The following is an 18,496-nucleotide window of genomic DNA, read 5'->3' as shown; positions in this document are numbered from 1 at the left end:
TGAGAGAGAAAAGGAAAGAAACCAAAGACACGGGCAGATAACACTGATGAGAGAGAAAAGGAAAGAAACCAAAGACACGGGCAGATAACACTGATGAGAGAGAAAAGGAAAGAAAGGAAAGAAACCTAAGACACGGGCAGATAACACTGATGAGAGAGAAAAGGAAAGAAAGGAAAGACACGGGCAGATAACACTGATGAGAGAGAAAAGGAAAGAAAGGAAAGAAACCAAAGACACGGGCAGATAACACTGATGAGAGAGAAAAGGAAAGAAAGGAAAGAAACCAAAGACACGGGCAGATAACACTAATGAGAGAGAAAAGGAAAGAAAGGAAAGAAACCAAAGACACGGGCAGATAACACTTATGAGAGAGAAAAGGAAAGAAAGGAAAGACACGGGCAGATAACACTGATGAGAGAGAAAAGGAAAGAAAGGAAAGACACGGGCAGATAACACTGATGAGAGAGAAAAGGAAAGAAAGGAAAGAAACCAAAGACACGGGCAGATAACACTGATGAGAGAGAAAAGGAAAGAAAGGAAAGAAACCAAAGACACGGGCAGATAACACTGATGAGAGAGAAAAGGAAAGAAAGGAAAGACACGGGCAGATAACACTGATGAGAGAGAAAAGGAAAGAAAGGAAAGAAACCAAAGACACGGGCAGATAACACTGATGAGAGAGAAAAGGAAAGAAAGGAAAGAAACCAAAGACACGGGCAGATAACACTAATGAGAGAGAAAAGGAAAGAAAGGAAAGAAACCAAAGACACGGGCAGATAACACTTATGAGAGAGAAAAGGAAAGAAAGGAAAGACACGGGCAGATAACACTGATGAGAGAGAAAAGGAAAGAAAGGAAAGAAACCAAAGACACGGGCAGATAACACTGATGAGAAAGAAAAGGAAAGAAAGGAAAGAAACCAAAAACACGGGCAGATAACACTGATGAGAGAGAAAAGGAAAGAAAGGAAAGAAACCAAAGACACGGGCAGATAACACTGAAGAGAGAGAAAAGGAAAGAAAGGAAAGACACGGGCAGATAACACTGATGAGAGAGAAAAGGAAAGAAAGGAAAGAAAGGAAAGACACGGGCAGATAACAGTGATGAGAGAGAAAAGGAAAGAAACCAAAGACACGGGCAGATAACACTGATGAGAGAGAAAAGGAAAGAAAGGAAAGACACGGGCAGATAACACTGATGAGAGAGAAAAGGAAAGAAAGGAAAGACACGGGCAGATAACACTGATGAGAGAGAAAAGGAAAGAAAGGAAAGACACGGGCAGATAACACTGATGAGAGAGAAAAGGAAAGAAAGGAAAGACACGGGCAGATAACACTGATGAGAGAGAAAAGGAAAGAAACCAAAGACACGGGCAGATAACACTGATGAGAGAGAAAAGGAAAGAAACCAAAGACACGGGCAGATAACACTGATGAGAGAGAAAAGGAAAGAAAGGAAAGACACGGGCAGATAACAGTGATGAGAGAGAAAAGGAAAGAAACCAAAGACACGGGCAGATAACACTGATGAGAGAGAAAAGGAAAGAAAGGAAAGACACGGGAAGATAACACTGATGAGAGAGAAAAGGAAAGAAACCAAAGACACGGGCAGATAACACTGATGAGAGAGAAAAGGAAAGAAAGGAAAGAAACCAAAGACACGGGCAGATAACACTGATGAGAGAGAAAAGGAAAGAAACCAAAGACACGGGCAGATAACACTGACTAGAGAGAGAAAAGGAAGGTTAATGTTTTTTAAGGGTGTCTTTGCCTCCTCCTGTTGGCAAGGTGAAGTATTTCCTATAGGTTATTAATGGATTTTCTGCACTCTCCCTGCCATTAGAAAGACACCAAAGACACGGGCAGATAACACTGATGAGAGAGAAAAGGAAAGAAACCAAAGACACGGGCAGATAACACTGATGAGAGAGAAAAGGAAAGAAAGGAAAGACACGGGCAGATAACACTGAAGAGAGAGAAAAGGAAAGAAAGGAAAGAAACCAAAGACACGGGCAGATAACACTGATGAGAGAGAAAAGGAAAGAAAGGAAAGAAACCAAAGACACGGGCAGATAACACTGATGAGAGAGAAAAGGAAAGAAAGGAAAGACACGGGCAGATAACACTGATGAGAGAGAAAAGGAAAGAAAGGAAAGACACGGGCAGATAACACTGATGAGAGAGAAAAGGAAAGAAAGGAAAGACACGGGCAGATAACACTGATGAGAGAGAAAAGGAAAGAAAGGAAAGACACGGGCAGATAACACTGATGAGAGAGAAAAGGAAAGAAAGGAAAGACACGGGCAGATAACACTGATGAGAGAGAAAAGGAAAGAAACCAAAGACACGGGCAGATAACACTGATGAGAGAGAAAAGGAAAGAAAGGAAAGAAACCAAAGACACGGGCAGATAACACTGATGAGAGAGAAAAGGAAAGAAACCAAAGACACGGGCAGATAACACTGATGAGAGAGAAAAGGAAAGAAAGGAAAGACACGGGCAGATAACACTGATGAGAGAGAAAAGGAAAGAAAGGAAAGAAACCAAAGACACGGGCAGATAACACTGATGAGAGAGAAAAGGAAAGAAACCAAAGACACGGGCAGATAACACTGATGAGAGAGAAAAGGAAAGAAAGGAAAGACACGGGCAGATAACACTGATGAGAGAGAAAAGGAAAGAAAGGAAAGACACGGGCAGATAACACTGATGAGAGAGAAAAGGAAAGAAACCAAAGACACGGGCAGATAACACTGATGAGAGAGAAAAGGAAAGAAAGGAAAGACACGGGCAGATAACACTGATGAGAGAGAAAAGGAAAGAAACCAAAGACACGGGCAGATAACACTGATGAGAGAGAAAAGGAAAGAAAGGAAAGAAACCAAAGACACGGGCAGATAACACTGAAGAGAGAGAAAAGGAAAGAAAGGAAAGACACCAAAGACACGGGCAGATAACACTGAAGAGAGAGAAAAGGAAAGAAAGGAAAGAAACCAAAGACACGGGCAGATAACACTGATGAGAGAGAAAAGGAAAGAAAGGAAAGAAACCAAAGACACGGGCAGATAACACTGAAGAGAGAGAAAAGGAAAGAAAGGAAAGACACCAAAGACACGGGCAGATAACACTGATGAGAGAGAAAAGGAAAGAAAGGAAAGACACCAAAGACACGGGCAGATAACACTGATGAGAGAGAAAAGGAAAGAAAGGAAAGACACCAAAGACACGGGCAGATAACACTGATGAGAGAGAAAAGGAAAGAAAGGAAAGACACGGGAAGATAACACTGATGAGAGAGAAAAGGAAAGAAAGGAAAGAAACCAAAGACACGGGCAGATAACACTGATGAGAGAGAAAAGGAAAGAAAGGAAAGACACGGGCAGATAACACTGATGAGAGAGAAAAGGAAAGAAAGGAAAGAAACCTAAGACACGGGCAGATAACACTGATGAGAAAGAAAAGGAAAGAAAGGAAAGACACGGGCAGATAACACTGATGAGAGAGAAAAGGAAAGAAAGGAAAGAAACCAAAGACACGGGCAGATAACACTGAAGAGAAAGAAAAGGAAAGAAAGGAAAGAAACCAAAGACACGGGCAGATAACACTGATGAGAGAGAAAAGGAAAGAAAGGAAAGAAACCAAAGACACGGGCAGATAACACTGAAGAGAGAGAAAAGGAAAGAAAGGAAAGAAACCAAAGACACGGGCAGATAACACTGAAGAGAGAGAAAAGGAAAGAAAGGAAAGACACGGGCAGATAACACTGATGAGAGAGAAAAGGAAAGAAAGGAAAGAAAGGAAAGACACGGGCAGATAACACTGATGAGAGAGAAAAGGAAAGAAACCAAAGACACGGGCAGATAACACTGATGAGAGAGAAAAGGAAAGAAAGGAAAGACACGGGCAGATAACACTGATGAGAGAGAAAAGGAAAGAAAGGAAAGACACGGGCAGATAACACTGATGAGAGAGAAAAGGAAAGAAAGGAAAGACACGGGCAGATAACACTGATGAGAGAGAAAAGGAAAGAAAGGAAAGACACGGGCAGATAACACTGATGAGAGAGAAAAGGAAAGAAAGGAAAGACACGGGCAGATAACACTGATGAGAGAGAAAAGGAAAGAAAGGAAAGACACGGGCAGATAACACTGATGAGAGAGAAAAGGAAAGAAACCAAAGACACGGGCAGATAACACTGATGAGAGAGAAAAGGAAAGAAAGGAAAGACACGGGCAGATAACAGTGATGAGAGAGAAAAGGAAAGAAACCAAAGACACGGGCAGATAACACTGATGAGAGAGAAAAGGAAAGAAAGGAAAGACACGGGAAGATAACACTGATGAGAGAGAAAAGGAAAGAAACCAAAGACACGGGCAGATAACACTGATGAGAGAGAAAAGGAAAGAAAGGAAAGAAACCAAAGACACGGGCAGATAACACTGACTAGAGAGAGAAAAGGAAAGAAAGGAAAGACACGGGCAGATAACACTGATGAGAGAGAAAAGGAAAGAAAGGAAAGACACGGGCAGATAACACTGATGAGAGAGAAAAGGAAAGAAAGGAAAGACACGGGCAGATAACACTGATGAGAGAGAAAAGGAAAGAAAGGAAAGACACGGGCAGATAACACTGATGAGAGAGAAAAGGAAAGAAACCAAAGACACGGGCAGATAACACTGATGAGAGAGAAAAGGAAAGAAACCAAAGACACGGGCAGATAACACTGATGAGAGAGAAAAGGAAAGAAAGGAAAGACACGGGCAGATAACACTGATGAGAGAGAAAAGGAAAGAAAGGAAAGAAAGGAAAGACACGGGCAGATAACACTGATGAGAGAGAAAAGGAAAGAAAGGAAAGAAAGGAAAGACACGGGCAGATAACACTGATGAGAGAGAAAAGGAAAGAAACCAAAGACACGGGCAGATAACACTGATGAGAGAGAAAAGGAAAGAAAGGAAAGACACGGGCAGATAACACTGATGAGAGAGAAAAGGAAAGAAAGGAAAGACACGGGCAGATAACACTGATGAGAGAGAAAAGGAAAGAAACCAAAGACACGGGCAGATAACACTGATGAGAGAGAAAAGGAAAGAAACCAAAGACACGGGCAGATAACACTGATGAGAGAGAAAAGGAAAGAAAGGAAAGACACGGGCAGATAACACTGATGAGAGAGAAAAGGAAAGAAAGGAAAGACACGGGCAGATAACACTGATGAGAGAGAAAAGGAAAGAAAGGAAAGACACGGGCAGATAACACTGATGAGAGAGAAAAGGAAAGAAACCAAAGACACGGGCAGATAACACTGATGAGAGAGAAAAGGAAAGAAACCAAAGACACGGGCAGATAACACTGATGAGAGAGAAAAGGAAAGAAACCAAAGACACGGGCAGATAACACTGATGAGAGAGAAAAGGAAAGAAACCAAAGACACGGGCAGATAACACTGATGAGAGAGAAAAGGAAAGAAAGGAAAGACACGGGCAGATAACACTGATGAGAGAGAAAAGGAAAGAAACCAAAGACACGGGCAGATAACACTGATGAGAGAGAAAAGGAAAGAAACCAAAGACACGGGCAGATAACACTGATGAGAGAGAAAAGGAAAGAAACCAAAGACACGGGCAGATAACACTGATGAGAGAGAAAAGGAAAGAAAGGAAAGACACGGGCAGATAACACTGATGAGAGAGAAAAGGAAAGAAAGGAAAGAAAGGAAAGACACGGGCAGATAACACTGACTAGAGAGAGAAAAGGAAAGAAAGGAAAGACACGGGCAGATAACACTGATGAGAGAGAAAAGGAAAGAAAGGAAAGACACGGGCAGATAACACTGATGAGAGAGAAAAGGAAAGAAAGGAAAGAAAGGAAAGACACGGGCAGATAACACTGACTAGAGAGAGAAAAGAAACCAAAGACACGGGCAGATAACACTGACTAGAGAGAGAAAAGGAAAGAAAGACACGGGCAGATAACACTGATGAGAGAGAAAAGGAAAGAAAGGAAAGACACGGGAAGATAACACTGATGAGAGAGAAAAGGAAAGAAAGGAAAGACACGGGCAGATAACACTGATGAGAGAGAAAAGGAAAGAAAGGAAAGACACGGGAAGATAACACTGATGAGAGAGAAAAGGAAAGAAAGGAAAGACACGGGCAGATAACACTGATGAGAGAGAAAAGGAAAGAAAGGAAAGACACGGGCAGATAACACTGATGAGAGAGAAAAGGAAAGAAAGGAAAGAAAGGAAAGACACGGGCAGATAACACTGATGAGAGAGAAAAGGAAAGAAAGGAAAGAAAGGAAAGACACGGGCAGATAACACTGATGAGAGAGAAAAGGAAAGAAAGGAAAGACACGGGCAGATAACACTGATGAGAGAGAAAAGGAAAGAAAGGAAAGAAACCAAAGACACGGGCAGATAACACTGATGAGAGAGAAAAGGAAAGAAACCAAAGACACGGGCAGATAACACTGATGAGAGAGAAAAGGAAAGAAACCAAAGACACGGGCAGATAACACTGATGAGAGAGAAAAGGAAAGAAAGGAAAGACACGGGCAGATAACACTGAAGAGAGAGAAAAGGAAAGAAAGGAAAGAAACCAAAGACACGGGCAGATAACACTGATGAGAGAGAAAAGGAAAGAAAGGAAAGACACGGGCAGATAACACTGATGAGAGAGAAAAGGAAAGAAAGGAAAGACACGGGCAGATAACACTGATGAGAGAGAAAAGGAAAGAAAGGAAAGGAAAAAGAGAGACAGAGAGAGAAAAAAGAAAAAAAGAGAAAAAAAAAGAGAAAAAGAGAGAGAAAAAGAAAAAAAGAGAGAAAAAGAGAGAGAAAGATAAAAAGAGAAAAAGAAAGAGAGAACGAGAAAGAAAGAGAAAGAAAATGAGAAAGAAAAAGAGAGAGAGAGAGAGAGAGAGAGGGGGGGGGGGGAATAGTAATGTTTGATAGTAATTCTTGATGTGTACCTGTACTACTTTCTGCATTTTAATGACCACTGGTCGCTCATTAATGGTGTAGAGACATGAGGACATATGAAGGAGTTAAAAGCTTCTTAGCCATACGTACGGGTGCTGTCTGCTTCTCTTACACAGCCCCGGGATCTCTTCTGTGGTACCAGCAGTTGCTCCATCTCCTCATAGAATTGGAAATCTGCAATGATTCCGGAAATAGGAGCCACACCAGAGTCTGCCAAACGCTTTAGTCGCCAGAACTTCACCTTCAGCCACTGCCAGCGGTCCTTAATCGCCACTGAGCTGGAGAATGAGAAAATAAAATTTCTAAGGCCATAGCCAACGCCCGGAGACACAACCCGACGCCCAGCGGCACACACCTAGATGGTGCCAGGAGTGCACACGACACACACACACACGACCTAGATGGTGCCAGGAGTGCACACGACACACACACACACGCCCTAGATGGTGCCAGGAGTGCACACGACACACACACAAGCCCTAGATGGTGCCAGGAGTGCACACGACACACACACGCCCTAGATGGTGCCAGGAGTGCACACACACACGCCCTAGATGGTGCCAGGAGTGCACACACACACGCCCTAGATGGTGCCAGGAGTGCACACACACACGCCCTAGATGGTGCCAGGAGTGCACACACACACGCCCTAGATGGTGCCAGGAGTGCACACACACACGCCCTAGATGGTGCCAGGAGTGCACACACACACGCCCTAGATGGTGCCAGGAGTGCACACACACACGCCCTAGATGGTGCCAGGAGTGCACACACACACGCCCTAGATGGTGCCAGGAGTGCACACACACACGCCCTAGATGGTGCCAGGAGTGCACACACACACGCCCTAGATGGTGCCAGGAGTGCACACACACACGCCCTAGATGGTGCCAGGAGTGCACACACACACGCCCTAGATGGTGCCAGGAGTGCACACACACACGCCCTAGATGGTGCCAGGAGTGCACACACACACGCCCTAGATGGTGCCAGGAGTGCACACACACACGCCCTAGATGGTGCCAGGAGTGCACACACACACGCCCTAGATGGTGCCAGGAGTGCACACACACACGCCCTAGATGGTGCCAGGAGTGCACACACACACGCCCTAGATGGTGCCAGGAGTGCACACACACACGCCCTAGATGGTGCCAGGAGTGCACACACACACGCCCTAGATGGTGCCAGGAGTGCACACGACACACACACACACACACACAAGCCCTAGATGGTGCCAGGAGTGCACACGACACACACACACAAGCCCTAGATGGTGCCAGGAGTGCACACGACACACACACACAAGCCCTAGATGGTGCCAGGAGTGCACACGACACACACACACACAAGCCCTAGATGGTGCCAGGAGTGCACACACACAAGCCCTAGATGGTGCCAGGAGTGCACACGACACACACACACAAGCCCTAGATGGTGCCAGGAGTGCACACGACACACACAAGCCCTAGATGGTGCAAGGAGTGCACACGACACACAAGCCCTAGATGGTGCCAGGAGTGCACACACACACGCCCTAGATAGTGCCAGGAGTGCACACACACACGCCCTAGATGGTGCCAGGAGTGCACACACACACGCCCTAGATGGTGCCAGGAGTGCACACGACACACACACAAGCCCTAGATGGTGCCAGGAGTGCACACGACACACACACAAGCCCTAGATGGTGCCAGGAGTGCACACGACACACACAAGCCCTAGATGGTGCAAGGAGTGCACACGACACACAAGCCCAAGATGGTGCCAGGAGTGCACACGACACACACAAGCCCTAGATGGTGCCAGGAGTGCACACGACACACACAAGCCCTAGATGGTGCCAGGAGTGCACACGACACACACAAGCCCTAGATGGTGCCAGGAGTGCACACGACACACACACACACACAAGCCCTTGATGGTGCCAGGAGTGCACACGACACACACACACACAAGCCCTAGATGGTGCCAGGAGTGCACACGACACACACACACACAAGCCCTAGATGGTGCCAGGAGTGCACACGACACACACACACACACACACAAGCCCTAGATGGTGCCAGGAGTGCACACGACACACACACACACAAGCCCTAGATGGTGCCAGGAGTGCACACACACAAGCCCTAGATGGTGCCAGGAGTGCACACGACACACACACACAAGCCCTAGATGGTGCCAGGAGTGCACACGACACACACACACAAGCCCTAGATGGTGCCAGGAGTGCACACGACACACACAAGCCCTAGATGGTGCCAGGAGTGCACACGACACACACAAGCCCTAGATGGTGCAAGGAGTGCACACGACACACAAGCCCTAGATGGTGCCAGGAGTGCACACACACACACCCTCTAGATGGTGCCAGGAGTGCACACACACACGCCCTAGATGGTGCCAGGAGTGCACACACCACACACAAGCCCTAGATGGTGCCAGGAGTGCACACGACACACACAAGCCCTAGATGGTGCCAGGAGTGCACACACACACACACAAGCCCTAGATGGTGCCAGGAGTGCACACGACACACAAGCCCTAGATGGTGCCAGGAGTGCACACGACACACAAGCCCTAGATGGTGCCAGGAGTGCACACGACACACACGAGCCCTAGATGGTGCCAGGAGTGCACACGACACACACGAGCCCTAGATGGTGCCAGGAGTGCACACGACACACACAAGCCCTACTAGATGGTGCAAGGAGTGCACACGACACACACTCACAAGCCCTAGATGGTGCCAGGAGTGCACACGACACACACTCACAAGCCCTAGATGGTGCCAGGAGTGCACACACCACACACAAGCCCTAGATGGTGCCAGGAGTGCACACACCACACACAAGCCCTAGATGGTGCCAGGAGTGCACACGACACACACAAGCCCTAGATGGTGCCAGGAGTGCACACACACACGCCCTAGATGGTGCCAGGAGTGCACACACACACGCCCTAGATGGTGCCAGGAGTGCACACACACACGCCCTAGATGGTGCCAGGAGTGCACACACACACGCCCTAGATGGTGCCAGGAGTGCACACACACACGCCCTAGATGGTGCCAGGAGTGCACACACACACGCCCTAGATGGTGCCAGGAGTGCACACACACACGCCCTAGATGGTGCCAGGAGTGCACACACACACGCCCTAGATGGTGCCAGGAGTGCACACACCACACACAAGCCCTAGATGGTGCCAGGAGTGCACACGACACACACAAGCCCTAGATGGTGCCAGGAGTGCACACGACACACACACACAAGCCCTAGATGGTGCCAGGAGTGCACACGACACACACAAGCCCTAGATGGTGCCAGGAGTGCACACGACACACACACACACACAAGCCCTAGATGGTGCCAGGAGTGCACACGACACACACACACACACAAGCCCTAGATGGTGCCAGGAGTGCACACACACACGCCCTAGATGGTGCCAGGAGTGCACACACACACGCCCTAGATGGTGCCAGGAGTGCACACGACACACACACACACACAAGCCCTAGATGGTGCCAGGAGTGCACACGACACACACACACACACAAGCCCTAGATGGTGCCAGGAGTGCACACACACACGCCCTAGATGGTGCCAGGAGTGCACACACACACGCCCTAGATGGTGCCAGGAGTGCACACACACACGCCCTAGATGGTGCCAGGAGTGTCAAAAACCACACACAAGCCCTAGATGGTGCCAGGAGTGCACACGACACACACAAGCCCTAGATGGTGCCAGGAGTGCACACGACACACACAAGCCCTAGATGGTGCCAGGAGTGCACACACACACACACAAGCCCTAGATGGTGCCAGGAGTGCACACACACACACACAAGCCCTAGATGGTGCCAGGAGTGCACACGACACACACAAGCCCTAGATGGTGCCAGGAGTGCACACGACACACACGAGCCCTAGATGGTGCCAGGAGTGCACACGACACACACGAGCCCTACTAGATGGTGCCAGGAGTGCACACGACACACACGAGCCCTACTAGATGGTGCCAGGAGTGCACACGACACACACGAGCCCTACTAGATGGTGCCAGGAGTGCACACGACACACACGAGCCCTACTAGATGGTGCCAGGAGTGCACACGACACACACGAGCCCTACTAGATGGTGCCAGGAGTGCACACGACACACACACGCCCTACTAGATGGTGCCAGGAGTGCACACGACACACGCCCTAGATGGTGCCAGGAGTGCACACACACACGCCCTAGATGGTGCCAGGAGTGCACACACACACGCCCTAGATGGTGCCAGGAGTGCACACACACACTCCCTAGATGGTGCCAGGAGTGCACACACACACGCCCTAGATGGTGCCAGGAGTGCACACACACACGCCCTAGATGGTGCCAGGAGTGCACACACACACGCCCTAGATGGTGCCAGGAGTGCACACACACACGCCCTAGATGGTGCCAGGAGTGCACACACACACTCCCTAGATGGTGCCAGGAGTGCACACACACACTCCCTAGATGGTGCCAGGAGTGCACACACACACGCCCTAGATGGTGCCAGGAGTGCACACACACACGCCCTAGATGGTGCCAGGAGTGCACACGACACACACACAAGCCCTAGATGGTGCCAGGAGTGCACACGACACACACACACACACACAAGCCCTAGATGGTGCCAGGAGTGCACACGACACACACACACACAAGCCCTAGATGGTGCCAGGAGTGCACACGACACACACACACACAAGCCCTAGATGGTGCCAGGAGTGCACACGACACACACACACAAGCCCTAGATGGTGCCAGGAGTGCACACGACACACACACACACAAGCCCTAGATGGTGCCAGGAGTGCACACACACAAGCCCTAGATGGTGCCAGGAGTGCACACACACAAGCCCTAGATGGTGCCAGGAGTGCACACGACACACACACACAAGCCCTAGATGGTGCCAGGAGTGCACACGACACACACAAGCCCTAGATGGTGCAAGGAGTGCACACGACACACAAGCCCTAGATGGTGCCAGGAGTGCACACACACACGCCCTAGATGGTGCCAGGAGTGCACACACACACGCCCTAGATGGTGCCAGGAGTGCACACGACACACACACAAGCCCTAGATGGTGCCAGGAGTGCACACGACACACACAAGAGCCCTAGATGGTGCCAGGAGTGCACACGACACACACAAGCCCTAGATGGTGCAAGGAGTGCACACGACACACAAGCCCAAGATGGTGCCAGGAGTGCACACACACGCCCTAGATGGTGCCAGGAGTGCACACGACACACACAAGCCCTAGATGGTGCCAGGAGTGCACACACACACACACAAGCCCTAGATGGTGCAAGGAGTGCACACGACACACAAGCCCTAGATGGTGCCAGGAGTGCACACGACACACACAAGCCCTAGATGGTGCCAGGAGTGCACACACAAGCCCTAGATGGTGCCTGGAGTGCACACACAAGCCCTAGATGGTGCCTGGAGTGCACACACAAGCCCTAGATGGTGCCTGGAGTGCACACACAAGCCCTAGATGGTGCCTGGAGTGCACACACAAGCCCTAGATGGTGCCTGGAGTGCACACACACACACACACGCCCTAGATGGTGCCAGGAGTGCACACGACACACACACACACAAGCCCTAGATGGTGCCAGGAGTGCACACGACACACACACAAGCCCTAGATGGTGCCAGGAGTGCACACGACACACACAAGCCCTAGATGGTGCAAGGAGTGCACACAACACACACAAGCCCTAAATGGTGTCAGGAGTGCACACACACACAAGCCCTAGATGGTGCCAGGAGTGCACACACACAAGCCCTAGATGGTGCCGGGAGTGCACACACACACACAAGCCCTAGATGGTGCCGGGAGTGCACACACACACACAAGCCCTAGATGGTGCCGGGAGTGCACACACACACACAAGCCCTAGATGGTGCCGGGAGTGCACACACACACAAGCCCTAGATGGTGCCGGGAGTGCACACACACACAAGCCCTAGATGGTGCCAGGAGTGCACACACACAAGCCCTAGATGGTGCCAGGAGTGTACACACACAAGCCCTAGATGGTGCCAGGAGTGTACACACACAAGCCCTAGATGGTGCCAGGAGTGCACACGACACACACACAAGCCCTAGATGGTGCCAGGAGTGCACAGGACACACACACAAGCCCTAGATGGTGCCAGGAGTGCACACGACACACACACACAAGCCCTAGATGGTGCCAGGAGTGCACACGACACACACACACAAGCCCTAGATGGTGCCAGGAGTGCACACGACACACACACACACAAGCCCTAGATGGTGCCAGGAGTGCACACGACACACACAAGCCCTAGATGGTGCCAGGAGTGCACACAACACACACGAGCCCTAGATGGTGCCAGGAGTGCACAGGATACACACACAAGCCCTAGATGGTGCCAGGAGTGCACACGACACACACACACAAGCCCTAGATGGTGCCAGGAGTGCACACGACACACACACACAAGCCCTAGATGGTGCCAGGAGTGCACACGACACACACACACAAGCCCTAGATGGTGCCAGGAGTGCACACGACACACACACACACAAGCCCTAGATGGTGCCAGGAGTGCACACGACACACACAAGCCCTAGATGGTGCCAGGAGTGCACAGGACACACACAAGCCCTAGATGGTGTCAGGAGTGCACAGGACACACACACAAGCCCTAGATGGTGCAGGATGTGCACACACCAAGTTCTTTTAGCCAACTAAAATTTCAGATAAAAAAAAAAATTAAGGATGTTTGTGAATAGCTGCCCAGTAAGGATCATGGTTCCTTCTCACCTCGCTCTCACATTGCAGCGTTTCAGGATAACATGAAGTCTCTCAAATATGTCCCAGTTTGGGTATCCCTTGCGGGTCAGCACTGGTACCAGCCCCAAGTCCCGGATAAGATCCAGTAAAGAGTGAGTTTCTGCTACCGTCCACCTCCTAGGTGAAGAGCTGTCACACCTGGCTGGATCCATCCTGAAAGAAACAAGGAAGCCTTTAAATGGATAAGAAACATGCAAAATATGTTTTAACTGTCAGTTTTATGTGTCATGGTCCCTCCTATCCTCAAAACTAAATGCACTTCCCACATACTCACAAATGCACCAGTCTGTGCTCTCACACACACACACAATCATGCCAGTGCTTACACACACCATACCACATAGTCATGGCCCAAAAATATTGGCACCCCTGCATTTCTGTCAGATGATGCGCCACTTCGTCCAGAAAATTGTTGCAATTATAAATGTTTGGGCATTTTCATGTATATTTCTTTTGTTTGTATTGGTATGACACAAAAAGGTGGAGAGAAAAAAAAAAAAAAGAGCCAAATCTGACAAATTCCACGCAAAACTGCAAAATTGGACTGGACAAAATTATTGGCACCCTGAATTTAATATTTGGTAGCACACCTCTTGGATAAAATAACTGAAATCAATTGCTTCCTGTAACCATCAATGAGTTTCTTACACCTCTCTACTGGAATTTTGGACCACTCTTCTTTTGCCAACTGCTCCAGGTCTCTCAGATTGGAAGGGTTCCTTTCCACAACTGCTGTTGGGAGATCTCTCCACAGGTGCTCTATGGGATTGCGATCTGGACTCATTGCTGGCCAGCTCAGTACTCTCCAGCGCTTTGTCTTAAACCATTACTGGGTGCTTTGGGTCATTGTCCTGCTGTAAGACCCAAGACCTCTGACGGAGACCCAACTTTTTGACACTGGTCCCTACATTGCACCACAGAATTCTTCGTTAGTCTTCAGATTTCATGAGAATATAAAGGAACAGAAGTGACACATGGTATATACACTCTTGTGAGATAGTATATAAGATGTTCACACTCACCTTTGATGGAGCACCCCTTTTAGTGCAAGTGAAGCAGGCTGGAATCTGTCACCCAGTCGGTATGGCTCAAACTCCAGCAACACAGGATAAGACAACCCGCCAAAAAGTACACCAGATATCAGGTGTGCAGCAGAAAGGATGGTATACAGGCAAGAAGTGCAAAAAAACAAGTAACGCATTTCTCAGTCAACCAGTGACTTTTTCCATCAGGCTTAATACAAAAGGTTTAAAACACTTGCCATATATACCATCAAGATAATCCTATGTAAAAAGATGGAGGTTTGTTAATCAATTACATGTTTCCTACCAGCCAGCATAAACAGTCCATATAAATACCATTGAGAACAAAACCTAACAGATGAAATATAAGATAGAAAAGCTGATCAAGTAATCAACAAAAAATACAATAAAGTACTATACACATAAAAATCAGCATCAGTTAAGAGCTGGGAAGCAGAGAAAGGATATCAGAATCCTGTTACATAGGATTAGAACGTTGTGTCTGAATTGCAGTATATGTATAAGCTAGTAGCTCTATGATGGGACATTATTATTTATCCAATTTACAAAAAGATTCATTTTCTTCACCTATTACCATTGTTGAAATTACAAATCCTCATTTCATCTGCAAAAACATTGTCTAGTGTATACATATTTAATCGTTATTCTCGTCTCTGCAGGCCTTGCAAGATCTCCGACAGGCGTGTCCGGCTAAATCTGTAAAGTAACTGCTAGGATTTCTGTGTGAGATTCTCAGACACAGCTGTTATTAAGATATTGCCTACTGAGTCTAGTTGTTTTTTCTAAGTACATAACGGTAAATACGTAAATCACTCTGCAAATGACAAATTCTGTATAAGTAGTTCTTGAAGTAGATTTTGAAAAACTTCCCACTCTATATATCACGTGTCTCCAATAATATTGTAGTCTTATATTGCCAGTTTTCTAAGCCAGTATTTTATATATAACGGAATTAATGAGTGACGAACTATATTAATATTTCTGTGCATTGATAATAGAATACAGATAATAATGTAATTGGTAGGAACAGGTGAGTAATCACTTGAGCACAGATTTTTTTTTTTTCTTCTTTCTTATTTGTATATCACATAGAAAGATTTATCTCACACACTAAACAAAATTCACCAATTATGCCCCCTAAACACAAGGAAAAAAAAAATAATATTAGACAAAATGACACATGAAGTCACTTCCAACACATCTGTAAATATAGATCCACCTAACCTACTCAACCAAATAGCTGGAATTATCAATCCACAGTTTAACTCATTAAAAACAGAGACGATTACATTAACAAATGAAGTGAGACAGTTTCACACTAGATTAGAAGAAGCCGAGGCTAGGATTTCAGATATGGAAGATAGGGCCAATAGCATCACACCAAAATAATACTGAGGAACTACAGACAAGGCTAGAAGAGATGGAGGACCGTGCTCGCTGTAATAATGTTAGGATAATTGGCCTACCAGAACTTGATCAATTCCAAGATTTAATTGCATTTGCTTCCTCTGTACTCCGAGCTATTAAATAATAAAAAAATAGCCCAGTAATGATAGAGCAAGCGCACAGAGTAGGACCAATACGCAAGTAAAGAGGGGAATTCTAGACCAAGAGCAGTAATAGTTAAAGTGTCACATTTTCAGGACTAAGTTAATCTTTTTAGATGTCAGAGGAAAAAATATCCACTGATGATAGAACATAAGATTCTTTTATTCTCAGATTTTTCCACAGAAACTCTTGGCAAACAAAGAAAAATGTCCCCCTTCTGTTCCAAACTTATACAGGCCAACTACAATGCTAGGCTATTGTATCCAGCAAAAATTGCATTGGTGGTCAATGGTGAAACTAAAATTTTAAAAGATGTAAAAGAAGCACAAAGCTTCTTAGAAGAAGAGAAGATCCAATATTTTTGTTTTTGAGAGATATTAAGAGAGTTATGATTTAAATGACACATGTATGATGTATGTATATATCGGAGTATAAGACACTATGCTCTCAAGAACTGTCAGGGGGTCCTTGCCCTATTTTTTTCTTCTCTCCCTTGCTTTTTCTTCTGCACTTTTTTATAATATATGGCTTGTCCTGATATAAAAAATGTATCTTGTAATGTCGGAGGGATAACCTCCCCCATTAAAAGAAAATCTATTATAAAGCAGGCTGGAAAATGTAATCCCGATATACTCTTTCTACAAGACTCATATCTTAAAGCCCCAGAAATATCTAAGTTAAAGATCCAATGGGTCGGTGAAGTTGTTGCTACTCCATATGGCAAAAGAAAGAAAGAGGGTGGCGATATTAATCAATAAGAATTTATCATATAATATTCTATATGCTGAGGGAGATATCGAAGGAAGATTTAAAATAATAAAAAATCAAAATCAATAATCCATCATTAATCTTATGCAATGTATATGGCTCTAATTCCATGGATCGGGAATTCTGGGATTATCTTAGTGGAACACTTTCAAAATTTACGGAGGAAAAATAATTTATGCTTACCTGATAAATGTATTTCTCTTGTGATGTATCGAGTCCACGGATTCATCCTTACTTGTGGGATATTCTCCTCCCCTACAGGAAGTGGCAGAGAGAGAACCCACAATAGAGCTGCCTATATAGCTCCCCCCTTAGCTCCACCCCCAGTCATTCGACCGAAGGCTAGGAAGAAAATGGAGAAACTATAGGGTGCAGTGGTGACTGAAAGTTTTAAAATAAAAATATATATGCCTGTCTTAATAAACAGGGCGGGCCGTGGACTCAATACATCACGAGATAAATAAATTTATCAGGTAAGCATAACACATAATTTATGTAAGAACTTACGTGATAAATTCATTTCTTTCATATTAGCAAGAGTCCATGAGCTAGTGACGTATGGGATATACATTCCTACCAGGAGGGGCAAAGTTTCCCAAACCTCAAAATGCCTATAAATACACCCCTCACCACACCCACAATTCAGTTTAACGAATAGCCAAGAAGTGGGGTGATAAGAAAGGAGCGAAAGCATCAAAAATAAGGAATTGGAATAATTGTGCTTTATACAAAAAAAATCATAACCACCACAAAAAAGGGTAAGCCTCATGGACTCTTGCAAATATGAAAGAAATGAATTTATCAGGTAAGTTCTTACATAAATTATGTTTTCTTTCATGTAATTAGCAAGAGTCCATGAGCTAGTGACGTATGGGATAGCAGATACCCAAGATGTGGAACTTCCACGCAAAAGTCACTAGAGAGGGAGGGATAAAATAAAGACAGCCAATTCCGCTGAAAAAGATCCACAACTCAAATAAAAAAAAATGAAATAAGCAGAAGAATCAAAATGAAACAGCTGCCTGAAGTACTTTTCTACCAAAAAATACTTCAGAAGAAGAGAAAACATCAAAATGGTAGAATTTAGTAAAAGTATGCAAAGAAGACCAAGTTGCTGCTTTGCAAATCTGATCAACAGAAGCTTCATTCCTAAAAGCCCAGGAAGTAGAAACTGACCTAGTAGAATGAGCCGTAATCCTTTGAGGCGGGACTGACCCGACTCCACATAAGCATGATGAATCAAAGACTTTAACCAAGATGCCAAAG

General features: G+C 46.4%; 1 protein-coding gene across 1 annotated transcript in view; it reads right to left on the bottom strand.

The window, feature by feature from the left end:
- LOC128647630 (uncharacterized) overlaps positions 1-18,496 on the bottom strand; it is a 199,348-nt gene that overhangs the window by 156,607 nt on the left and 24,245 nt on the right. The window contains exons 2-3 of the mRNA XM_053700384.1: positions 13,842-14,024; positions 7,076-7,263 (exon numbers count right to left, since the gene is read on the bottom strand). Of these exons, the coding sequence (XP_053556359.1) occupies positions 7,076-7,263; positions 13,842-14,023 (370 nt within the window). The 5' untranslated portion in view covers position 14,024. The remainder of the gene's footprint in view (positions 1-7,075; positions 7,264-13,841; positions 14,025-18,496) is intronic.

Source organism: Bombina bombina, chromosome 2 (genome assembly GCF_027579735.1).
Source record: "Bombina bombina isolate aBomBom1 chromosome 2, aBomBom1.pri, whole genome shotgun sequence".
NCBI lineage: Eukaryota > Metazoa > Chordata > Amphibia > Anura > Bombinatoridae > Bombina > Bombina bombina.
Note: the sequence above shows the minus strand (reverse complement) of the source record. Positions and strands in the feature narration are given on the sequence as shown.